The 26,912-nt window shown below is 35.4% G+C and overlaps 1 protein-coding gene across 19 annotated transcripts in view; it reads right to left on the bottom strand.

Annotated features, from left to right (window-relative positions):
• The window catches only part of RALGAPA1 (Ral GTPase activating protein catalytic subunit alpha 1), a 127,546-nt gene that overhangs the window by 51,363 nt on the left and 49,271 nt on the right, over window positions 1-26,912 (bottom strand). For 11 of the 19 annotated variants that reach the window (XR_004751568.1, XR_004751567.1, XM_035328864.1 and 8 more), the window contains 15 exons: window positions 26,088-26,304; window positions 25,041-25,241; window positions 24,792-24,968; window positions 21,491-21,643; window positions 19,760-19,953; window positions 19,537-19,635; window positions 19,278-19,433; window positions 17,564-17,692; window positions 16,373-16,498; window positions 15,579-15,637; window positions 11,299-11,407; window positions 4,532-4,642; window positions 3,497-3,565; window positions 1,533-1,667; window positions 879-1,062 (listed from right to left, as the gene is read on the bottom strand). Coding sequence is in view for 17 of the 19 variants with exons in the window: in XM_035328864.1 (XP_035184755.1) it covers window positions 879-1,062; window positions 1,533-1,667; window positions 3,497-3,565; window positions 4,532-4,642; window positions 11,299-11,407; window positions 15,579-15,637; window positions 16,373-16,498; window positions 17,564-17,692; window positions 19,278-19,433; window positions 19,537-19,635; window positions 19,760-19,953; window positions 21,491-21,643; window positions 24,792-24,968; window positions 25,041-25,241; window positions 26,088-26,304 (2,119 nt within the window). In the remaining 2 variants the exon portion in view is untranslated. The remainder of the gene's footprint in view (window positions 1-878; window positions 1,063-1,532; window positions 1,668-3,496; window positions 3,566-4,531; window positions 4,643-11,298; window positions 11,408-15,578; window positions 15,638-16,372; window positions 16,499-17,563; window positions 17,693-19,277; window positions 19,434-19,536; window positions 19,636-19,759; window positions 19,954-21,490; window positions 21,644-24,791; window positions 24,969-25,040; window positions 25,242-26,087; window positions 26,305-26,912) is intronic. The other 8 variants (XM_035328861.1, XM_035328863.1, XM_035328866.1 and 5 more) reach the window with 3 other exon arrangements.

The following is a 26,912-nucleotide window of genomic DNA, read 5'->3' as shown; positions in this document are numbered from 1 at the left end:
TGTTCAATCCAATACTGAGCTTATTAGGGGACAGCTCTATGTTTAGAATTCTTTGGCCAAAAAAGTACTTGAGGATGATGAAGCATGCCTTAGACAAGGGCACAATGATTAGCCATTTTCTCTACATAAAAAACAGCACGTAGTCACTACAGACCACAAAATCACCTGCTGTTAGCACACAGCTGCTACAAAGAGCTTCTGCATTTATCTGGTTCTTAATACCTTTAAGGAAGCCTAAATGGAACAACTTAATATGGAAGGAGAATAGCACTACACAGAGTTTCTGGTATCAGTATTAATCTCATCTTTTTCAATTTTCTTCCCAAAGTAGCCATCTGATATTTACTAGATACAGAGGAGTAGTATATATTATACAGTGTATCTTAGTTTCTTATTTTTATTTTTGAGTTCTGAAGAAAATGCTAAATCTCAAGTCTCTTACGGTTTCAAACAGATGAGAGAAAATTTCTCTTCTAAAAGTGTAAATAGATCAACAACAAATTATGACAAGTTAAAAAAAAAAAAAAACTTATTGCTCAGATAAGAACAAAATCTGAAAAATTTTAGAAAAATGAGTAAAATTAAGAAAAAAATAATTTATGGAAAGTACACTCAAAAGCAACATTTATCCATGTTGCAATTCGTAACGTTTTTTGTTGATAAAGAGCACAGAAGAATCTGTATCAAATTGATCTTCACATTGTTCAGAAGATATATATTTCAGTTAATTGAACAGTAATTGCTCAAAATGATGTTAGCTAATTCCATACTAATGGTCCTTACATAGTGTCTAGTTATAATTTAGACAAACACTTCAATAGTGGAAACCAAGATAGAAATCTTTTTGAAAGAAAATGTATTTAGACAATTTCACAAACCTTCAGTGACTGGCTGAAGTTTAGAAGAACGCTCAGAGTCTGGAGAATGCAGTGGTTCTGGTTCCTTCAAGCTTTCTAAATGCATAAAAGGATCGTAGTCCACACATGCCAAATCAGAAAGACTTAGAGGAAAATATTTGGGGTTGCTAAAACACTGAGAACCATAGACACATCCATGCAGAACCTAGAACAAAACCAGGATTTCATTACATTAATTACTGAAATTTCTATTTGATAGCTTTATAAGAAATTAATTTTATTTTTATTTACATTCTCAAATGAAGTTGTTGGAAGCATGTAGGTAGGATAAAATGATGGAAAATTTTATATGCTTAATATTTACAGAAACAAACCCAGGTCTGCAAAGAAAACTACTAAAATTGTGTCTACACTGAAGTGGAATTTAACGGTATAGAAACATGAAACAAGTTTTCCAACAAATCATTAAGCCACTTTTATTTGTAGATCTCATGTCTCTCCTAATTACATACGCTACATCTATGCTGTTGGAGGTTTTAATCCCATCCACTTAAAAAATACGCAAACAGAACAAATCTTTGTTCTATGTACATAAAGACAGTAATTATAACTCAACACTTTTTACTTTACTTATTGCTAATGTTATTCTCATTTACCAAGTAAAGAAACATGTACCTTATAGATACAATTAAGAACAGATCTCTCAGTCTTATCATTTTCTGCTCCTGTAGAGTGAAGAGGCTGCAGCAAGGTCTTTAATGGCAAGGCCATTATCCAATCCAACAGGCACAGAAGTAAGGAAACCACCAACTGCAACAAACACTTTCAATTATAAATCAGTTAAACCAGCACTCGTTGCTTCACAGTTACCACTGTATTTCATTTCACTGTTCTGTTTTGTTTTCTCAATTTAGAGAACCTGTCAACCTTAGACAGAAATGGCAGGTCACACTTGTTTGAAAGCTGCTATATGTTCAAAATGCTATAGCGTGAGTGAAAATTTTAGCTACTGAGATATTTAACAAAGACCATCCATACAAGAGTTTATCATCATGGTAAGTCTGAGTAGCTACCGTGCTTAAGAAAACACCCGTGATTTTTCAAAACTGGTCTGTAGAGTGCTGTTTACAAAACGACAGATTACACACATACAAATTAAGGCTGACATACCATTCGGAATATAAATCTCACTGTAAAGTGAATGAAGGATTACACAAAACTGAACTAACACAGCTGCATTTCTGCTTTATAAATAATACAGATTTTCCTTCACAACATGTCAATATTGCTATGCAGCATCAGGTATCATCTGACAGAAATCCAACTGTTTTCTCTATTGTAGGCTGCTCAGTCAGAAAAAGAACCAACTCCCTCTAGGGGATATTTGTAAAGACCATAGAACATAATTAGATTAAGACGCACACACGCCAAATTATTAATAACTTACCATCTTCAAATAATTATTTTTAGTTTTTAAAACTTAGCTGTGGAAGATGAAACAATTCAGATAAATAGCTTAAGATTCTCTAAAATATTTTCCAAGTTAAATGAAAGTCTTTCAAATAAAATCCACTTAAGTAATTTACTAATAAAAGACGTAAAAACATCTTACTCATTTCATGTAATACATTATAACTTTGTCTCACAGAAGCACCATAAAATAAACCTAACAATGAAGGACTCTAAGTGTTTTTTATTAAACAAATTTTTGAAAAGGCATTAGGACTAAGTTTGTCAAACTAAGCAAACCCATTTCTGATGCAGCATTTAACATAAAATGATCAGCTAGAGGTCATGGGGAAACTTTTTAATTTATGGGAAGCATCCTCAGTTGGAGAGGTGGTTAGCCTGATATATTGCTGTATCCTACAACAGCCACTGACTTGTCACAAGCAAAGAAGAGAGGTGAAATGGGGCTCTGATGGCCAAAATGACCAATGGATGAATTGTAGCTCCCATTGCAATGTGTGCTCCAGAACAGCAGAGCTACCAGTGCAAAACCGCACCCAAGTGTCCAAATTTAAATGACCACTGTGTCCCATAGCTCTTGGTCCCCCAGTCTAAGAGAAAAGCCAAATAATTCAGAAAAGATACAGCTTTCAGAAGACAGCAAATACTACTATATCAGAGGGTTGAAGAAAGAGCCCGTCTTAACTAGGGGTCTCAGGTGCCCTGAAAATATAAAAAGATAGTGACTGTTTTGAAGGATGATAACAATCAAATTCATCTGAATATTACAGACCATCTTGGTCAAAAATGTACTTACAATGGAAAAAGTAAGAAATCATAACCTCATAAGTATTTAGAAATGTACTCTCTACAGGTTGAAAATATATTTTGACTATAAGACAATTTTGAAGAGTCTACATTACTGAAAAGACATGAAAAGGAAAAAAGACATGAGATTTTCTAATTACTGAAAGCAATCTATTTCAATTAATTTTAAATGCGTATTTTCCTACAAAAACTTCAGAAATTCACTTGTATAGAGAATACTGCTGAAAGTCTGGGAAGACTATACTGTATTATACTTTAAAAGCTGAATACCCGCTTTAAGGCACATCTTAAATTTTGTAACAAAACTCTGTCACACCTTTGCAATAATATTAACACATTAAAAGGGAATGGAAAATATTTACCCTCTTGTCCTGTTCATATGAGGAAGCTTCTGTACTGGGTAACAGATGAGTAATAGTTGCTATCAGAATCTGGGGAAAATATAGCATAGTTTCTTTAGAAATTTAATTAAAATATTTCAGTTTATATAATGATTTTTAAGCAGGTAAATGTGACACAATGCTAGATTCATGGATAAATTCTATTTAAGTTACTTTGAGACAAAGCAAAGGGCCACTTTTTTTGTAAATAAAACCATTTTAATTGAATTTCAAAGAAAACACTAAAGGAAATCATTATTTATGACTGACATAGGTGCATTAGGGACAAAGAAATTACATAGCTACTCCAAATATTTAGGCAGGAAGATAACTTAATTCAACACACTTGTAGGGTGCAGTAAAGAGCCTGATGAAGGTTTGTGTATGGTACTATTTGAATTTCATTATTTCTTAGAAATACTAGAATTTGTAAACACTCTCCCTTCACCTATGACTCAATAACATGACTGCACAGGGGCAGAGAAATACTTCTTATGCCTCTTAAGAAGCTTCCACACAATTCCCTTTCTGGTTTTCTGGGAGGCCTCTATCTTTTTTTCCTGTTGTTAAGACTCTCAGAGGCCATAGCCTAACTCCTTGATATTTAAAGCATACTCTCTCTCTCTATATATATATATTTGTTTTATACTGACAAATTTCAATGGATATGCAGAATAGAATTGCAGATGCATATTTTAAGCAATCCCTTTCTCACTAAACTTAAACATACATATCCACCCATATTTAATATAAATAACAGACTTAATTGACAATATGGCTCATGTAAATAATAACAAAGTTGTAGTGGAGAAAAAAAAAAAGCATTATATAGCCATTTTACATGTTAATACTGGAGTTAGCGAATGTTATGTGAACCCATACTGTTAATGTTTGGTAAGATTGTATTTATACTGATTTTGTGAAACATACTTGCCAATATTCTGGTATTTTAATTTTAGTGAAATGCATTTTACTGTTAAATTTAAAAGAATAATAATAAAAATAAAAATTACTTACTTGAATAATTCTTAAAGGTGAATCAGCTTGATACACTTGAAGTCTATGCACATAATGTATCAGCATGTTCAGCATACTGCAGGCAACTTGGGCTACTGTTTTATTGGGAAACTAGAAAAGAACACAGCATGGTAATGATATTATGTGATTTCATGTAATAGCATGCTAGTTGGTAAGCTGGTCAGGAATTCCGATGACAGTTTTATACATATAGCTCCTTATGTATCTATTTACAGGAAAAATAACAACAATTACATTTTACAAAATATAAAAGGAACAATAGTCACAAATAAATGTTATCAGCTAACATCAAACGTTTGGAACAGACAATTAGTGAGCTGCACACAACGAGGGAAAGTTCAATGTCAGACTGGTTCGTATAGAACCATGAACCCAGAACAAACAAATTAATTTCTTAGTACCTGCATGATTAAGTTATGTTAACTTAATAAGTTAATAAGTTAATAAGTTATTGTATGTAAGTGATGTTAACACATCACTGAAAAAAACAAGGATCTGATTTTGCTATCAGAGGCCTTTATTGAGAACCAAGGTATGTGAAACGCCAAGTACCTGAAGTACAAGATACAGTACTAACGAGAGCGAGACTGACTGTTCTGTGTTAGCGACTGCTGCGTACAGCACTTATCTGAGTGGAACTGAGTGCACCCTGACTTCTACACTTAATTACTACTTTCTGTGTTGACTTTTAAAGGTAGCATAATGTTGCTGCACTGGAGCCTGGTTTAAACAGTTCCTAAACTGCTTAAGTTAACTGTGCGGATTGAGGCAGACGTGAATGAATTTATACAATCTAGCCTACAATCTCTAATCTTGCGAGTGGATGTACACACTGGATAGGCTCCTAAGAGGGAAAATAAAGAAAAAGAAGAGACAGGGGTATATTTCTCTGAATTGTAAATTCACAGGACACGTAACTGAGGCTTCTTCCTGTGTTATAGTTGCCTTCAAACACTAAGCTGTGCATCAAATTACAAAGTCAATTTTGAAAGTGAATCTCATTCATCTAGGATATGAAAATCCTACAAATCTGAGTTAAAGACATACTCAAAATGGTTATTTTAGCACATCAAAACTATGGATTTCAGAAGTCAGAACAAAATTCATAGAATAAATTACATGTAATAGCCCCAAGCATACGGGGAAGGGAAGGGTTTCAAATACATTCTTAATTTTAAAAAATGCTGTATCTTTGCTGAAAACAAGTATTCCAAACCATACTTCTGATGAATTGCAAATCACACAGAAAATACTTAGGCAATCCATGCTTTAATCAGGAAAAATCCTATTCTATTTCTTTGATGAGTGACTTTAGAATTCTTCCTTTCTTAAAAGACTAATTAAGTAGATTGATTACTTGTTTTAATTTCACTTAGCAGTGAAAATATCACAGGTGCATGCTGCAGTGTGGCTAAGTGCCTACCTCCTAAGTCAGAATTATGTTGTAAAAATAGTTAGATCTACTTTCTTGGCTATTAACCTTTCAGAGATGGGCATATTTTACAAACCTACAGGGGAAAAAAAAAAAAAAAAAAAGAAGCTTTAAGCTTTAAGAAAGCTGAAACACCTGGGCAACAAAGACTGAATGGAACATTAAGGATTGCAGAATAAAATTTTTGAATGGCAAAAATCTGAAGGTTAAAAATACACTGGAAGAAAACTCTACCCTGAGAAAGCTTCTTACAAAGCAGAGCTAACATGTTTTACATTTAAGGTCTTGAAAAGAAGACAAAAAGGTACAAGGATAAGCAAAAGTATGGAGTACCATGCTTTAACACTTTTTATTTAATATGCATTGAAGCATAAATGAAGACTGTGATTTGCTCTTATAAAACAGCCACAGAGTCAGAAAGCAGACAGGCTAGTTAATTCTTGTTCTGCCTTTCCCTTTTTCTCAGTGATCACAGTTCCCTACTATTGCTGTTATTTAACCAAAACAACGCAGACATCTTACATCCGCAAGCCTTCCCAGAGCTTGCGATAAGAACATTACTCAAAACAGCCTCTCTCCATTCTGTGAAGGTACATCATGCAAGCACAGTAAGCAGAGTGCAGATTCTAATGTTCAAGCTCAACAGGCAACAAAAGAAATTAAATAAAACTGAAAGTGCAACAATTTGATTACAGAACTTGAGATCAAATCCAGGTTGCTGGAAATATCCTTACAAGCTTGCAAGAAAACCCCAGAGACACTGAAGAAGACAGAATGGGTGGTCAAGCCAAAGGATCTTAATGCAGAACGTCCAGATTAGTAAATTTAAGAAAAATTGGCTGAGAGCAACACCCAGAGACTTTTCAGAGACTTTGTACAGCCAGCCGTTGACTGCATTGGAGACTCATTTCATAAGGCTGAAAGGTATAAAATAATGAATATGAATAAAATTAAAATCTTGCACACTGAATTTTTCAAGACTGATGCATGGAAAGAGCACCAGGTATGAAGCTTGTACCAATACAGGGATTTTCCCAAACTGATCAAACCCTTCCCTACTTCAGAAATCTGTCCCAGCACAGTCTACCAACCATGTTTCAAAAGAATACAAGGAAACTTCTGAACAGACAAATAGCTGTGTGTCCTGCAAGGACACTTTTCCTGAATTCAAGCAGCAGCACCGAGTTTATGTTCCATAGCAGGACAATTCAACCCCTCAAATTCACACTGCTCTGTTCCGACTTCTTTCCAAGAGCCTTCAGAGCTGGCTAAAGGTGGCTGTGCAATTCAATGAACAATCCACCAGCCATTCTCCATCTCAGAAAGATGTTTAATAAACCATAAGAATTCACTACTTTTATATTATTTTATATTTAGTAGCGTAATTGTGGATGCATTTTTTTTAAGTTTCTCAAAGAAGAAGAGAAGCTTCCAATGGCACTTTGCTTGATACCTTACCCTCAGGGTTTTTCTCAGAAGGGTAAGTCTTAATACACTTTTAATCTTTGCAAGGACCCATTAGTTTCTGTATGTCACTACTTAGTTTAACATCGTCCAAACTTGCAAATAAACTATTTTAGTGCTCATTCAACTAAGCCTGTACAACATATTTTTGTGGTGTATCTGCAACATTTATAAGAAGAGTGTAATTCAATCATGAGATGCAGAGGTCTGGATGGGTGGTTAGGATCCTCTGAGCTCAGACTTCAGCAGAGGTTAACACAGCTACAGCAGTTATTACCACACTGCTGAGGGAAGCGTGGTGAGATTTGGAATGAGCTGCTCAGTTGTAATTCTGACAATAACTTCTGTATTTCAGAAATAAGCATATAATTGTTGCTAACATTTATATTGAATATTATTTGCTCAATTGTAATTATCAGTAAGTTGGACTAGGACTATGGATCTCTATCCATTCATTTCTCCTGAAAATGAGAAAATTCTTGGAATTCAGATAGCTGATTACTTCAAAAACAAGAGATTGCTTAGGTAACAAATTAATTTGTTGTCCCATGATATATATTTAATCATTTCATGACTAAGTTCTGTTGTGAGTTTATACCACTGCTCAAAATGGAAGAAAGGCCAGCATGCCCTGGATAAAAGTAGAAATATAAACACCTTTGTATTCTCATTCAAGAAGTAATTTATATTTAATACAGACGAGATACAAATAATTGGTTTAATAAACACATCAAAGAAAAATAGGAGAAAATACTGTGAATGTCAGGATTAAATATATTTCAAAAATTTGATAAATTGTAGAAGATGATAATAGTGTCATTGACTTAATACCAAATTTGCACAGGAACTTGATAAAAATGAATTAGTTAAGGGATATTAAAAAGTGAGGGGAAAACCCTGGAAGAGAAAATTAGTAAAGCTGCAAAGCATGAATGTGATTTTGCAAAACAGGAAATTGCAATTTAGAGACTAATACTAAAAGCCCTGAAGCAATCCCTTTTAGAAGCAGACTCAAATCCTGCTTCACAGGATGTCATCAGCTGATTTTCTAAGATATTTTTCAGATTCCCTTTGCTGAAAAGAATAGTTAGTCAGCAACATCTGGCACAAGCTATGTATAACAGGTGCACACCCAATTTTTCTCAACACATATATACAGAAAGAGTATTTATTGAGTTTTGGTGTAAACAAGAAGTGCGTAGAAAGCTTCTGAAAATAAACTTGGAAATATTTAATCTGAAGATAGTGTTGATGAACATGCACGCAAGTCTGCAAAATGATAGAAAATGTTTTTATTAATATTATAATTATTCCATAAAATATGAATGAACAGGGAACAGAATTCAAAGAAGTAGGAAAGCAGAAGCACCCATTTAAGAAAAAAGACAAAAAAGCACCAAAATCCAGCTTTTTAACAGAGATGATGAAAGGAAGCTGTTGATATACTACCACCAATACACAATCTCAAGACTAGACTTGAAATCCAGTGACACTAGTTTCAGAATAGCAAAAATTGTCAGTTGCAGAACACAAATAACAGCAAATCTATTCAGAAGCATTTTATAGGCACTGCACCAGAATGAACAAGCTGTATCTGGGTAAGCTACATTTCTAAGTGAGAATCACTGTGTGCTAGCTATGTTCAACAGATTCAAACAAAACAGCTAATATCAAGCCAGTAAATTATTCAGATTTCAATAATGTAATGTGAAGGTAATGCAGAATGGCACAGTGACTACCAGAGACTGTAAAATTTTATCTTGCAAATTGTTTTCAAAACCACTGCATTGGGTTTAGGTGGCAAGGTGTTGGTGGTAGCAGGGGGCAGCATGGTTGGCCACTGTGGGAGGAGATGAGGAGCTACTCCTTGTCATGCACAGCTGGTCCCAGGTCTGATATTCCCCACAGCCTCTGGAGAGCATGCACTAGAGCGGAGGAAATGGGTGAGAGAAAAGGAAAAGAGTTGTGCTTCAACTTGTGCTATTTGTTGCCTCGATGATGGGACTGACTGTAACCTGCAGTGGTAACTTGAAGAGGAGGAGACAAATTTAGAGTGAAGTTGAGTTTGGGAAACAGGGTAGGAAAGGCTTTTTACCTATGTGTTTTAATGCTTTTAGCTTTTTTTTTTTTTTTTTTTTTCATGACTAACCAAATTGGTAATTAAATATTAAATTTAATTGCCAGTAAATTCATTTCCCCAAATTGAGAGTTCCCTGTTTTTCCTGCAACAGCAATTGATAAGTGATCTCCCTGTCCTTTGACATGCTTTGTTAAAACCTGGAAATTCATTTTTATAACAACCATAAAAACAGCTCCTCTCTACGTTTCACCAAAATTAGAGTTCTCTTTCCCTTTCAAGAGGTAGTTTAATCACAGCAACTTTGATGCAAACTCTTGACCTCTCTTCGGATTCAGATGTTTTTAACAGGTCTTACATGATTCTGTCTGGTAATGAGCACAGAAAATTATTTTACCACAGGAAATCAAACATCTTCCAGTGCTTCCATGCATGCAGCTTAAGTACTCTACCTACCTCTAAACATCTGGCCAGGCCCAAGAAGCAATACTAATGGGACTTTGTTGGTGGGGGCAAGAAGAGGACAGGTAAGCATGAAGCATGAGAACCTTTGGGAAAATTCTGCTTGCCCTCAGCTTTTGTCACCTTTCCACTTTCTTCCTCTTACACTGGATGTTCTGCTCTGTCAGCCAAAGAGTACAAGGCATTAACTTGGCTTGGGACAGGTCTTTTGCATATGATGGCAGATGTCTCGCAAAACTGGGATCCCTTCCAGTTTCCTCAGTTTCCTCTTTGCCCTGGCTTTTCCCTTTTGTAATGGGTCAGGAGAATGTACCATGGAGGGTTCAACCGCACTGTTCATCAGAGCTGGGGAAGACAGGGTGCCATTTAGTGGGGAATGTGATTTCCCTAGGCACCCATGTCTAGTCTAGACAGAAGATGTCTAAACGCTGGAGCAGGAAAGATTCCGACACTTCTGCATTCCAGTGTCTTTGTAGGGATCTATACTGAATGCACATGGCAATATGTTGGTAGTGGAGGTGCTATGGGGGGGCCTCTGTGAGAATAGGCTAGGGGCTGCCCAGACACATCAGGTCCCCGACAGGTCCACAACAGACCCACCCCAGGGCATGGTGGAGCCCACCAGCCAAGTGTGTGGCACCTCTGTGGGAACATAAGAAAGGGAAGAAATGCCACCCTGGCAGAGGGAAAGGAGGAAGAAAAAAATAAAAATAAAAAAGAGAAACAACAGTGCAAACAGCAAGGTCAGAAAAAAAGGAAGGGAGATGATGGTTGAGGCACCAGAGCAGCCTGTGGGGAAGACCACACCAGAGTAGATATCCACACTGCAGCTTGTGGAGGACACCATGCAGGAGCATTGGATATTTCCTGAAGGAACTGCAGACCATAGCGAGGCCATGTGGGAGCAGATTTATCCTGAAGAACTGCAACCAGGGGAAGGACCCGCACTATGGAACTGTTATGTGCATTGGTTTTGTTGAAACTTGAATTGCAAGGATTATTTATGAGAAGATGGGTTGATGGACTATTATATTGCAATGGGTAGAGGTCAGAGTGAAGTGGCTAATGATATAGATTAAACAGAATCCACTATCTCATGTTACAGCACACCATTTGCCCCAAACTTAAGTAAGAGTACATTATAATACAGGTAATATTAAGAGTTTAGAAATCCACCGATTAAACTGAATTCATGCTTTCGTAAGAACTGAAAATGAGACTGTGAAGTAAGGATGCTAAAATGTCATCATGATTTTGAACAGGCAATGTATCTGTAAGATAATGTACATTGTAAAAGTGTTAGTCTCTCACCTTTAAAGAAACACAAATCACATTCAAAGCTTCCTTAATCTGAGGATGATGGGATTCATGAACTAGCTCCTCACAGATCCAAATACCAAGACTGCAAAGAGCAACACATCTGCAAAACAGTGGTGGAGGATAATGAGTTGAAAAACATGCTTCAAAAATATGCATAATTTTTATGATTCATGACATGCCCTACTAAAACCTAATAAATGTTTTAATTACTAAAAGAACTAAACAAATACTTAAAATCCTGTAACTTCTAACTGTAAAAAAATAAGTAAGAAATCCCACCTGCCCCTGTCAAAACACAAGAAAGGAAAAAGGACAAACTGGGAAATCTAAAAGCAATTAAGTACCACTGAATCACCATATGCTTTATGGATTCAAAATATTTTCTTATTTCTTTTAAATATTTTAATTTCTTAAATTAATATTTTGAATTAATATTAATATATATATATTTTTAAGTATTTTCTTAAGACAAAGGAAAAACTATAGTTGAAGATCCTTCCTCCCCAGTGTGAGAGTTTGTACCTATTTCTTTAGAGCTTCTGGGACACAGATGGGAGAGGGGAAAGTTATTTGTTCATAGATATCTACATTTTTTTAGACTGGCAATAAACAAGGAATAAATGAATGCTAGAGACTGTACATATTTTGATTAAATATTTAAAATAACATTTATCACTTTTTAAATAGTGATATAGAAGGAAGTTGTAAAAGTAAAGTATATTTAGATAGATGGGCTCAAAGAAGTAGACATGTATGAAAGTTGCACAGAAATGTTAGGCTTAAGCAACCTCTGAGTCATTTGTAATTATCTTAAAAAAACTAAAGGAGAACCAGTTCCATGGAACTGGAAACACATGCTTGAACTGGAAAGGAAATACTTCATGTATCTTAAGAAAAGAGAGAAAGGTTACCTGTGGACAATTATAATCTATCCAATTTTGATATTAAGAGATAAAAAACTACAAGCAAAATGAAAAAGAAAATAAAGAAAATATGGTGGTAAAAAAACAGAAAAAGTTGACTTACTGAGAATAAATCACATCAAACCAAACTATTATCTTCCTTTCACAGGCTACTTAGCTTAGTGAAAAAGAGTAAACAGCAAATGTAAGAAGTCCCACATGACTATTTTTATAAGCATATAAAGAAAGGTCAGCCTACTGGAAACCACAGCAGCATAGGAGGCATGCAACTGATTGAAGAGCTGCACTCAGATAATTACCAATAATATAAAACCAAATTGGTGGGTCATTTCAAAAGCCAACCACGAAGGAACTCATTATGGACCCATCCGTAGTCAGTACTTCTACTAGTGACTAGAGTGATAAAATAAAGACTACAAAAATAAAAGTAAAGATGTGAACAAGTTGAAACAGGCTGCAAATATTCTGGAAACAGCTTCAGAATCCAAAATCATCTGTATAAAATTTGAGAGCAATCCAAAAATCAACAAGAAGAAAGCTAGTCATGGGAACAGCAAAACATTTAGATCTGGGAAGGGAAAATCATATGCTGGAATAGTAAAAGAAACAGAAATGAAGATGTGTAGTGCAAAAAACATTTCAAATCTACAAAGAATCATTAAATTACTAATAGGTTGCAAAAATACATCGTGGAATGAATTCTGTGCAACAATGAGGATGTAGATAAGATGCTTGCTTTGTACACTGTTGCTGAAAGCACAATTGCAACACTGCCTCCAATTTAAATAATACAATTTAAGAATAAAGACAAGAATGAGGGAGTCCAGAAGAAAAGTGACAAAAATGAGAAATGTTTTTGGGAAATATTACATATGAAAGAAAAGTGGAAGAGCTCACTGACTCTAAATCACAATTAAGGAAGGAAACAATAAGAAATCTTCTGACATAGCTAGGCACTCAAGAGTTTAATTTCCAGTAAACAATTCTCTTATATACCAGTAATAAAAACTATCTAACCATAGAAGTTAAATATCAGAAGTCAAAGATTTTTGTAATTTTCCTCTTTGAGGATATTTTCAGAAAGCTTTATGCAAACTACTACCAGAAATGTTTTAGATACACTTCTGTCTCAGAAAAGGAGGAGCTTAAGGAAATGCTCATGGTCCCTTCCTAATCTACGCTTCTGCTGTTTCCTCAACACGTTTCAATACTTTTTGAACCAAAGAAAGAGCAAAGCACAGATACAACAATAATCATAGTTTGCGTAAGCTGAATCAGAAAACAAACCTTTAGTGTACAGAAGAGCAGGCAGTTCTAAGTCCATGTTACTAATTCAAAATTTTCTTCAGACTACCGAGAATCATTTTACATCTGATCATACACTGATTTGCAAAATATCCAAGAGTCTGTGAGGTTTCTACTAAGAACACCAGGGTAGCTATTGTTATTTTGAGTAGCCTCTGAAAAGCTGTGTAGTTGTGTGCCTACAATGGTGTGACTGAACAGTCGCAGCCTTAACAGCACAAGAAGATGAAGAGATGAACACTTAGGTGATCAACCTAAGGTTTCTTTTTCAGACTGTCAGCAGTAGGAGAAGAATTTGACTAATACAGTTATTAATCTTTACAGATGGAGAGCTAAGAGTAGAATGCATTTTCAGATAACTGGCTCCCCTGAAGCTCAGTTGGGTCAAGTATGCAATGTAACACAGGGCACTAAGCCTCTGTGGAAGAGATAAGGAAGAGACTCATAACTTGGGTAACAATAACAGCACTCAGATTTGCTAGATATACAAAGCTATGAACCTAAGCTCCATGAAACTTATCTGCTAGGAAACTATAAAGACAATTATGTCTCAACTAGTCACCGAGATGATATGGCAGAACTGTAATGCATATCCTGAATATATCCTAAACTGTAACACAGGAGAACTCTGTACTACTGTGAAGCAGATGGTATCAGAGAGATGATTCCCCAAAGAGACAGTGGATAAACTGCCCCTGAAGAGTGAGGCTGTCAGACTTCAAGAGCTGTGGAAACATCATTCTCCCCACAATGAAGACATACCCATCCCTCCCCCAGAAGGAAAGGGGCACAGATATCCCAAAGAGACACTGGAAATCTATTCCTTTTTAATCTTCATTTAATGCCATTACATACAGTGCTCCAACTCTGCAATCTGGGGGCAGGATCACTCAGCATTCTGAAAGGCCAGGCATGCACAAGTGCCTCCTGTTCCTATATACAAACCCTCACAGTCAGGATATAAGGACATGCAGAATGTTACTTTTCTCTTCCCAGCCACACTGCCAAAACTGAAGTTGCCACAGAATAAGCAGTAATGTTCTGAACCATCTGACTTTAAAACACCTTTTTCGAAAGCAGAACGAAGAGTGATATGCTTATTTTTTTTTTTATTTTTTATTTTTTTTACAGCAAAGCATTTTAAGGTGCAATGAATTTATTTTTCTGTAACATTCTTCAGGCATGTGTTTCTCGTATTTTGCTTTTTTTTCAGTAAAAATCTATTAATTGAGCACATATATAGACACTATCCAAATACACAAGGCACAAAGGTGTGCTCTTCCTTAGTAGGCATTACAGATATGCCTTAGTAGGCATTACAGTAGGCATTCCAATCCCATATGCAGGACCCTGTAACTCTGGGGACTGGGAAGGAGGAACAAAACACTAAGTAATTTAAGAAACAGTAAAGAAAAGTGGTAACTATCTTCTTTGAAGTTCTCTGATGAATGTGCTTAGGCTTTAAGTATCACAGCAGTTGTTCCCAGTTTAATGCTCAGCTCAATGTTTTTTCTGGGGGAGGTCTCTTCCAACCTAGACAATTCTGTGATTTTGTGATTCTACTTCACTTCCATACTGTAAAGAAGAGCTCAAGTACCTCTGATTATTTCTGTTTTTCCAAATAATGTGGTCTAATAAAAGATAACTATACCTCCTTCATAAATAATCTTGGCCTTAAACTCAAAAGTGCCCCTCTAGTGCAGAAACTTCCTGAGATGAACACCAGGTTAGTATGGGAGAACATAAAGCTTACGCTCTGACTCATATTTACACCTTCTTCTATCATCCACTGTCAGAGAAAGGACTACTGTCAACCTCTGGTTTGACACATAATGTCTTGTTTTATTATCTCTATTTACAAACAAGTTTGAATTAACATGGTGGACTACAGTTTTGATAGTGATGAAGAAAAACATGAATAAAACACATACAAAGTTTTACTTTACAGTCTCCAATATATTTTCTTCAAAACAGTATTTTTTAAATATCTCTCTCTCCATATATATAGATATTAATGTAGAAGCTCTTTTTTGTATGACCTACCGTGCAGGACCAGATGGCTCCTCTCTTGCTGAGCTTAACACAGTTTTAATTATGAGCTCCTAAAACAAAGATGAAAATACTCACTGATTTGCCAATAACTCGGTCACATGAAGTCTTAGGAAATTAGAATTTTATTGTAGCACACATAGGCATGTAGCTTAGCTGAGTCTCTAGATTTATGGTCAGACAAACTGTTTGCTTACTTCTACTCCAAGCTTCTCATCTGTCCCAAATGCCCATTATTGTGCTACCCCAAGAATATTCCACAGGTTACTGTCCTAATTTCTGCTAATTAACTGTTCATCCAACATATTTTCCTAATGTATCATGGGGGGGGGAAAATAAATCAAACAAAACAGACAAACAAAAAATGATCTCCCTAAAGCTAGCTTCTGTGAATAGCCATGAAGAATATTACACGAAGTATCTACTGGTCACTTTGAGGTAGGTATTAAACAATTATACTCTTCCCAATAAAAATTATATTAATTAAAATAGTTTTTGGAATTATCTGCAGAAGAAATCATTACAGTTCCTTAAGAATGATGGCAGGAAGAATTCTGACTCAACTGTCCCCCTCAATGAAGAGGGACAGTTGAGTCAGTACAGTCAGTACATTTAGAAGTATAAAGTTTTACAAGATTTTTTGTAATCTTAAGCCTTATAATCTATTTGAAATGACTCGTGAAAAAAAAATTTGAATCTTAAAATTGTAGTTAATATTTCCTGGAACATCATCATATTAAAAATATACATGGTGGTTAAATACTATCCACATATACTTAATTTCCTACCTTAACATCTGTAAACTGAGACACAGCAATGTCCGGAATGTTTGGATGAAGAGCTGGTAGTTCATGATATAAATTGGGAAAACAGACAAGAGATCCTAAAAGAACTTGTGCTTCAACTCTTGGTGCCTAAAAGAAAAAAATAAATGTGAGGAGTATTCTTACTGCAATCAGGAAGGTGACGTTTCTAGCTGCCTTAATAAAGAACAATGACTGAAACTCTGCAAAGTTATCTCCTTTCTCCTTCTCCAAATTCTGTAGAGCTGAGTAAACTGAGACCATAGCCCCATGGATTGCTACTCATACACACTCCCTGTTCCCATTTTCCAAGCTGGCCAAAGGGAAGTAGAGGAATTGTTAGGACTACAGACAAATGACTGAGCGGCTAACTAGGCTTGGGTCTTAGGTTAAGCTAATTGAACTGGATGTGGAAAAACACTGGATATGACATGAGACTGTTGGATGTGACAGATAATGCTGTAAAAGACAACAAAGGTCAGCTTTGATAGTGTTTTAAGGGAAGCTAAATTTCACAGGTGATTTAAAGGGAGAATGATTTGAGAAACAGCCAAAAGTTGCTGACAACTGGAGGGGAGTACTGTGGACCTTTGAGAGAGTACAGTCTTGCACGGTCAACAAAACCTAGGTAATCATATCAGTATCACCATACAAGGCTGAAGATGCCTAGGTAACAATATCAGAGAGACATCTGAAAAGGCCAACACTACCAGATACATGAGTTCTTAAGCCAGAGTATGAAAGTCATTGCAGTGCGTATATAGATATATTTGTATATACTGTATATATAGGTGTATATTAGATATAGGAATATATCTATATATGCATACACATCCAGTAGACAAATATATCTATATACACATATATACATACTTCTAAAATGAAGTTACAGTCTAAATGGACATTTATTTTAAAACATTTTAAAGCAGTCATAAATCCTAGGACCCCCAAATTACTGTTTCAACAGTAATTTTTGCATTCCTCGCATTACATTTTCTGTAGAGGACTTGCATGTGTAGTGTTCTAGAGTGAAGCACTGACAGTATCTATATTTGCTAACTGTTACACTGATGTCTGGAGACAAATGAATCCCCTGGCCAAGGAAAAATATTGCTCAGTTTTCTCTCATATCCTTCCTATTTGCCCATAAATGAGAATGATCTGATGAGCACTTACATTGAGAAAAGAAGAAGCTGCCACTCTTCCTGCTGCCACAATGAAATCCATGATAAGCATGGTGGCACCAGGCAAACCAAGTGAAAAGAACTGAGGAGAGCAGTGCTTGATGATTGTATTGACAATATCCTTGCAAGAGGAAGAAGGAAAAAAGGAAAAGAAGAATGTCAAGAAGATGAACACTGAATGAAAAAGGGCAGTTACTTACTGAAGCTTGAGAGTAAAAAAACATGCAAATTCACTGGAGCAATTATGACACTGAATTCTAATTACTGAGGAAGGCGTAGCACTAAAAAGCACTAACAATATTCCTTATGAATATTCATGTTAATACAAGTAAGCTGTGGTATACTTTATAGATTAACTTTATAGATTTAACTTTGGACACTATTGAACCAGCCTGGCACCAGGTCCCATCTTATATCCATTTACATTTAAACAGTGTAATAGATGACTAACAATTCATTTAAATATCTACAGAGGAGAGATAGTGAGATAACCACTTATATAGAATCGTAGAATGGCTGGATAGGAAGGGACCTTGGAGATCATCTAGTTCCAACCCCACTGCCATGGACAAGGATACTACCCACTACATCAAGTTGCTCATATCTTCTTAACAACATGCTTAAATCCCCTCCAACAAGTGTCACCTGACTATAACTTTTAGAAGTGTATAGGTATTAATAGATATTATAGGTGTATAGGTAATAGGTATATAAGTATTATAGGTATTATTTAGGAAGGAAAAGGTATTAAGCTGTTACCTATATCCTTTATGGAACCATAAAAGAATTATAATGAAGTGTCTTATAACATACCTGGTATATAATTATTCAACACAGTGTATTATGTGATTGTAGACTTAGTGAAGCAGTTTTAAAAATAACGTATATGATACATTCCCTTCAAAAGTATTAGAAAAAGTGTAAAATATAATTGGTACTAAAAAGCATTCCAAGATTAGGCAAAAAGGGAACCCTTTGGCAATACATTATATGAAGATTTTCAATCCAGTAAGAAAAGTAAAGTAGAGGACAGCGACAGGAGATCTGTCCTATCTATAGCTGTCTGTGGAATAATTTTAAAATAGTCCTGGGTAGCCCAGCTAACCACACAGGGCTGTTTGAACCTTTGTTCTCCCCGTACCTTCAAGTGCTCATCTACAAAGGTCAGAAAAACAACTTTTTCACACCTCTGCTCTACTAAACACTAAAAAGAGTTTTTAAGCCATACAGTATTTTCAGACTTTTTCATATTAAATCTTATAAAGATCTACTCCCCCGATTAAATATACTTAGTATGTCTCATTTTGCTGGTTCCTATACTTGCTGTAGAAATAAACTACTCCAGACATACAGTGAGCACAGTTTACTTTTCCACTAGCATCAGGGAGCAAGTAAGAAGAAGAGCAGACATGAGAGAGATCTACTTCCTTCATTCTTGTATGCTTCAATCTATACCATACAATCAGTAAAAAAAGAAAGAGTACCCTTTCTGCCCTCTTATTTGCTTGAAATGGTCTACAAAAAAAAGCATTCCTGATTATAACCAAGAACATTTGGGCCAGTTATCAAAGCTTGTAAAAAGTATCAGTCGCATAACTATTTTTAAAGACAAAGTTAAATTACTCAGCTAAAATCTATTCAGTATTCCCAACAAAACAATTTGTTAGTTCTATTTATTTTAACTTGAATATCATAATTAAACTTACCTGATCAACATGAAGAAGTCCACAGTGCATTATATTGTAGAAATGAGTTAAAAAATCCCTGTTTGGAGATACATCTTGTCTTCGCTTCATTGTCTTACAAATGAGCTTATAAGCATGTAGCTTGCCTTGTTTGTATTTATCAGTCAGCATTGTTGCCTACAGTTTTAGAAAAATGTTTATTATTCATAGAAGACAAAATTAAATTACAGACATTACACAACTTTTTACTTCTGTTTCACTGCTCGGTGCTCAAATTTACCTTGAACAGCCAAGGTGTTAGAATTCTTAGTGGTGGAATTAAGACTGGTGGAGATGGTGAAGTTAGATTATCTGTTGAAATACCAAGATTGTCTCTTATCTGCAATTATCAAAAACAAAACAAAAAGATAAAAACATTTAAGGGAAATATATAAGGTGATGGTTTTTCCCTCTGAAAATCCTGACCAATCACGTCAGTTTGGGAAGATGTTCAGTTCTTTTACCTTGGCCAGATTCTGCCACAGTTCACACAGGTAATCAAAAACCTGGGCATGAATTTCTGGATCCATGATGCTGTTGACATCCCCTAAAATTCCTAGCATCCGCCTCCACATCACAGTAGCAACATCTGCATGCCATCCTGTAAGTGTTCCCCCAGCCATTACACTGCAACATTCTGAGGGAAATTCACTAGTTTCTGTAATGAAGAAAAAAGTACAATGAGACCTACTTCTTCAGAGAAAGGAAATTTCTGCTATAACTATTACATACACAGTTTTCTTAAAACCAAAAGGCTTTTAGAGCAAGATATTTCTTTCCCATTAAGCCATCTCAAAAATGTTTAACTATAAATCTACTTTCAAACTCTCTAAAAGAATTGTTCTGTTTCTTATATTCATTCCATAAGTAACAATCTAGGTCACTGCTGCAGCCATAATACTAATCTGACGGATCTCACAGGGCCAATACTTTTATAAGAAGTTTCTTAATTTTTTGGAGTCAATGAATCTCCAGAACTCCACTTGCCTCCCTCCAAGCATAGTTACATTTCAACTTAATATTTTTTTCCAATAAAACAGAAAGCTGATTTTCCTTAGATTCTACTATCCATGTATTTTACTTGCAAATTGAAGAGAAAGATGGGAGTAAGCTGTTGTCTCTGGCTAATGTTCCTTAAGTGGTAAGTTTGTATGACTGAGAGGCAATGTTCAGTAACCTAGCACCATGCAGACTTCCTCTCAACCAGTTCTCTCTACAGATCGGTACACATTATCTCTACACATTATATGAATGAACAGTCTTTTTAGGTGGAAGGTCTGTTCATTTCAGTTCATCCATACAAAGAAAAATGATAGATTACAATGGCTCATTCTTGATGTGGCTAAACAAACACACCAAACCAGCTGAAGAGCCACAGTTTTAAAGCTGCAAGTATCCAGATTTTTTCCATCTGTCCCTCTCACACTTATTTTCAAAACACCTCAGCACCAGAACCTGCTGAGATCTTCTGAAGATCTTGCAGCTCCCACAGGCATACAAAATGAAAATGAAATCTGAATTCAGCCTGATCACATAGATTCTTCTTTTGAAGATCTGGGCCACTGTGGTAGAGACACTAATGGTTTCTGGATTGTAGATTGCAAAGTATAAAGCAAAATGATGGCACTTCAGTCCATAAGTAGGCTACTTAAAAGAAAAGGGTCTGAAATATGCATCAGACACTATTCTGTTTCCATTAGATGAAATATGGGAGAAAAGGAAACTTTGTATTTACATTACAAAACATATTCTTGAATTTGATAACTAAAGTAATTATATATATATATTATAAACAACAAAGGGAAAACAACAGATATTCCAAGAAGAAATTAAAGCATTACTTAAAAAGTTTGCTTATTGCTTGTACATTAATGATAGAACTGTCCATGGGAGGACCACATAGCAGGTTAAGTTGGCACAACTCTACGTACCAAAAAGAACAATTATTAATGTGTGGACCAGTAATCTACTGCATATAGTTCCAATGAAATGCAAGACAAAATTCAAAAATGTTTTTGTTTGCTTTTAAAGAAAATAACTGCAATTAAATATTTTTTAAAGTGCAGGTGAAATAGACTTGTACAGGATTGTCTACAGCTAATGGGATACTAGCTACTTCACTATATTGCATTGGAAAGGAAAAAAAAAAAAGAAAAAAAAAAAAAAAGGTTTATAGTTTCTATTCCAGATACTGCCTAGGTCATCTGGCGTCTGTAAAACAGAGTGGTGGAGCTTCTCATCCAGCTGCAGATCCTTCTGCTCAATATGATCTGCATGAAGAGTGGCAGGAGAGGGTGTCTGTGATCGGGATCCAAGAGCAGATTGGATTGGAGAAGCACTTTCAGAGCCTGCAAATGCAATTTTTAACAGTTACCTTAAAAGCCTTTTCTATTTTCTTGAGCTGAAAATGTTGACTAAACAGCATTAAAATAAGCTGAACTACTTTAATATACCAAATCTGGCCAAAAAAAAAAAAAAAAAAGGAAAAAAAAGGAAAGAAAAGTTATAAAAACTGTAAGCAGATCTCCCTGTGAATGGTGCTCCAAAAGATAACAAATTACATGCAGGAAAGCTGAGAGATGAACATCAAAATCAGATAGTCAAATGGATTAACAGAGCTCCATTTTAAGTCCAAAACATTTTAAATGCGTTTATTCTGCAGCATTTTCAGTGCTCTGAATCAGTCAAATTTCTCTCCACATTCCTTCATCTAAATTTCTCTCCAGCAAATTATTTAAGCAGAAATTTTGCTGGAACAAGTATTTTTCCAGGTTTATAGATTCATACAAGTTAATTTATAAAAGAAAGCTCATACCAGGAACTGATATTCTTTGATGTTTATCTGCTGATTAGAAAATCCATACGGAGGGAATGTTCTATATAGTGCTAGGAATGTTATTTCCTCTAAGACAGAATAACACAAGTTTGGCAGTGCTGCAAAGGCATCTTTCCATGATCACCACTGGGCAACCTCTCTAGGCAACTACTTGATCTCTACTGAGACATCTACAGAGGGGGAGGGAGCTGGTACTTGTGTTTTTCTTCTGCACTATCTTCTGCTAAACAAGTTTAATTGGACTTTAGGGATAGCAAATCAAAAATTAGACTCTTAAGAGTATTTTCCCCAAATTATTGGGCTGTCAAATGTACTTTCTTCTGAAGAAAATTACATTGTTTAAAGAACTTGACAGAACGTGAACTGTTATCAGAACAGAAATTGTGGTAAATGAACTTAAATTGTTAAACTGCAAAGGTTTCTGTTTTAAATGACAAAGGTAATGCAACTTTTACCATGTTTAAATCAACACCTCTATGCAGGAGAGATGGACATATGTATGAATGTCATTAATTTCTGTAAATGACAAACTGTAGTAGTGCCTTTCCTTTTCCACTACTCCTTCACACACAGACGACTGCTTAACTCAACTGTTAAATTATATTCTCCACTCATTACTGATCACTTGTTTTCCACATACTCACAAAGGTAATATAAAATACACATTTAAAGGTGTTCAAATAAATCTTTTCCTTCTTCTCCATTCATTTCACTAAGAGGGGAGGGACTGAAATAGATCCAGAGAAAAAGCAATGGGGTGTGGAGAGAAAAAGGGAGGGAAAGAGGGAAACAGACCTTCACATAATGGAAAAGAATGGACAGACACAATTATGGAAAAATTACTGAACTACTGGAGTCATCTAAGAAGCACTGTAAGATACCCCAGCATACATGGATTCAGATTTGACAGGGAATACTATGGGTTTGACTTGTTCTGAGACTAGTAAACTGTAGTCGGTAGCAAACTCAGTCATTTGCGAAGAATATGAAATAATGCCTATATCCCAAGAATAAATTTTCTTTCCCCAAACCCTCAAACGTGTTTAGAAACAAGTAGTTTTCTGAGCAGCAGAACTACTGAAAATTGGTTTCCTATGAGTGTGCTTTGAAGTTGAATTTCTGCATGGATTTTCTGGTATCTAATAAAGAGAATTCACGTTGCAGTCTCCCTGTCATAGGACTCTTCTTCATACATGTGGTTTTCACTATACAGTTGCCTATTTTTCATTAAATTTCAAAAAAACCCTTCTGTTTTCTTCTAATATATCAACTAACAGAAATTAGACAATGGGTTCCAACACTGTTGGGGGCATGGAACAGTCAGACAGAGACAGACGGTAAAAGTACACAAGTCTTGCTCTCAGGAAACCTTGCATTTAACTGATACAAATGACACACAGAAGCTGCCTCTCTAAAACAGTGGTCCAAACAACAAGAAAAGACAGCCACGGAACTTTCTCAATGGACAACTCCATCATTAATTGCAATCTTAACAATTATAGTGCAAACTTAGACAAAAACACCAAACAGTAATGAAATTATTAACACAGAAACAAACAAAATATTTTCTGCAAGGACTCTCAACAAACACACAGCAAGGAGAAAAGTGAAGAGAATAAAAGTCAAGCTGATCACTGCTGAACAAGCTAAACAACAACACTGAAAAAGCTAATATCATGCTTTTTCAGCAGAAAGGCAATTTCAGAATATGAAAATAGTTGCAAGGAAAGATGGTCTTTTCAGTATCTCTGAAAATGCAGTTTGATTTGTCACAGAGAACAGGACACGGTAGGTAGGTGTAAGCTTTCACAGACAAATCAGTACTTGTTCCCAGGACTGTGATAGGCATGGTAGCGCTTAACGGTTATGGAACAAGGAGCACAAAAATGACTATGGATGTCTTCAAGTCTCATTCATGAAATATGTTGAGAGACCTTTCTTCCAAATACTTCTGATTCTCTCATTCAGAAAGCAGCCCATTCAATCTGGGTTAACTGCATCAACTGATGGTTGTTAATCTAATTGTTAATCCTCTCTCTTTCTCAAGAAATAGTTGCAAAATAAATTGGCGGAGCCTCAAGTTTGACTGAGGTTGTGAAACACTGGTTTGGTTCAGTGCAGGCTTTTATGAAAAAACAGGGAAAATCCTAAATGCAAAGAATTAAGTTACACAAATGGAAGCTGATCTTACATGTTACAATAAGATTATGCATATTAACAACAGACAATATGGAAAGAGGTTAAGATGGGTGTACACAAAAGACGCATAGGGCTTCTGTGCACTGGTTTTAAAGCACTTGCACAGGCTTTCAAGGAAAAATAGCTTAATCAAAACTAGCTATTTGGAAACTTGTAATATAAGGACACTGGTAAGATCTAGCTTACACTTTGTGGTACGTTTTCTCTCTGGTAATTGCATAGATTTTCTCATGAAGGGTTTAAAACACATTTAGCATCAAGAAACGGATTACATATGTAGCTAAGTCAAAATATTTCCAATTGTTATTTCACACATTAGTGTTCCATTGCAATCAAACAGAAACTGAATTCCAAGAACTGTTTTATACAGAATGTAGATTCATCACAGAACCTGAACCTTGTGTTCCTCAGGATGGGTGGAAAAATTCTGAAACAAATGATTTTTTTTTTAACTACTTTACCAGTAATAGTTGCAGCTTCAGCAGACAATGGTTGCTGATTGAGACTACTTGTTTCTGAATCTATGTGGAGTGTAGTTAGACTGGCTACTTCTTGCTCCTCAGCACTCTGTTGTTGTCCTGAAATTGCATCAACATCAGTGGAAGCTGGTGTCCCTGCCTCGGTGCCAAAGCTGAAATCTGTATGAGGAAAGTGTTGTATTAACTGACAATTTAAAAATACCACTAATATAAAATACAAAAGCCTAGCACCTCCAAAATCTTCCATGTAAAACTTGTATGTACATCTCCTATGCTTCCAACACACTGTTGCACAATTTACATAAGATGTAAAAGCAGAAAGTAATTGGCTATTATGGACATTCTCATTTCTGTCACAAAACTGTGACTGAACTTCTGGAGAAGACATTCCTATTGCATGTCCTGTATTCTGCTTAGTCGCTGTAAGTGTACCTAAATGAGAATAAAGTAAAAATAATGGAAACATACATTAAGAAGTTTATATGCAAAATCTGTAAAATGAAAGAAATAGCCACGTTTTTCATTAAAGTACTAACTTCAAACTACAAATATTACAGCAAATGGCATTCTGGCTAATGTTTTTTTCAACAATTAAGACAAAATATCATGCTCAGATTTAGTTAAATAACATCACTTAGTTACATAACATCTATATATATAAGAATTGCAATTTTGTCAATAAATACTTCTGCCATACAAACATTATTTCTCCCTTTTGTAGTACATGAAAATATAATTCCAAGCAACTACAATAACCTCTTCATATGAGTAAGAGTGGGAACAGATGCATGAAATGAATGAAAAGCATACTGTTACTACAATAGCACACTAATTTTATGATATTACATTTAGTATCTCGATTAATCTACAGCTACAAAAAGACCACTGTAAAAATACCAGATGGCCTTCTTTATCTTTTACCTAAATTCTTCAAAAGAATTCAAATAAATTCTAAGTAAGCAGTCTTTTGTTTTTATATTTTGTGCGTAAAACGCAGATACACTCCAGAGAAAAGACATTAAATATTGCTTTCTAACTTCTGTGCACTGTTCAGCTTTTGTACACCAATGTTTCAGTGCTGTTTTATTCATATACTATAAAAACGATTCTCTCAAGAATCCTGCTTGCTCCATTAACTTACTAGTGATATCTGAGGGGAATCAAAATAAGCTCTTTTTACAGAAGACTGCTGGCATATAATTTAAAAAAGAAAACTCGGAAAAGGAAATTCACAAGCAGTCAACCAAAAATGCTCCTACTTTGAAAAAGTATACTTGCTTTCAAATTTGCGGCCATCATACTGAAAAGCACTGAACGAGTCAGAGTGGCTATCTGAACTGATGAGGTCACTGCTGCCTGCACTAGCAGGCGATGTCCATTCGGATGGCACGCCTGGGTCATCTATAGGACGCATTTGGTTCTGTTTGTTCAATACATCAGGAAGGTCTTTTGGAACTTCCAGGCTGCCAGGACTGCTTCCTCGTCTTGTCACATTCTAAACATTGAAGAGACAAAGTAGTTTACAACCTTGGATGGCTTATTTACATACAATGGAAAAAGCAAATGTCATTTGCAAATGTCAGTATATAACAAACAGTTGACAAATACCTAAACCAAAAATTGTCATCATCCTACATAGCCAAGACTTCCTAAAACCCCAGAGAGCAGAAAGGGAAGAACCTGTGTAGTCACACACAATTTCATACATATAGATTTTATTTGCACAACAGATGTTTGGGTACATATTTTAAAAGACAATGATTCAGACTAAAATGAGCTGCACTTATATAAGTCTTTAGAAAAAAATAGTAAAGAAGTGCATTATCTCCAAATTATTCCAAATTACTAAACAAGACTTAACCTTTTTTTCAGGCACAAGCAGAAAAAAGATTTCAAGAAATATGGTGATTTCTGGCTTACAGACTATGATGCTATAAGCAAAAATTTAATGTACACTATACGCAAATGAATTTTCTAAAACACATCTAATTTTCTTATGGTTAAGCCAAAACTTAGTATTGACTTAAGGCAAAAAAAAGTATATAAAAGAAATAATGCATACAGATTTGCTCATGTAAAAAAGTAAGCTATTCTACTCAAGTC

This window comes from Oxyura jamaicensis, chromosome 5 (genome assembly GCF_011077185.1).
Source record: "Oxyura jamaicensis isolate SHBP4307 breed ruddy duck chromosome 5, BPBGC_Ojam_1.0, whole genome shotgun sequence".
NCBI lineage: Eukaryota > Metazoa > Chordata > Aves > Anseriformes > Anatidae > Oxyura > Oxyura jamaicensis.
Note: the sequence above shows the minus strand (reverse complement) of the source record. Positions and strands in the feature narration are given on the sequence as shown.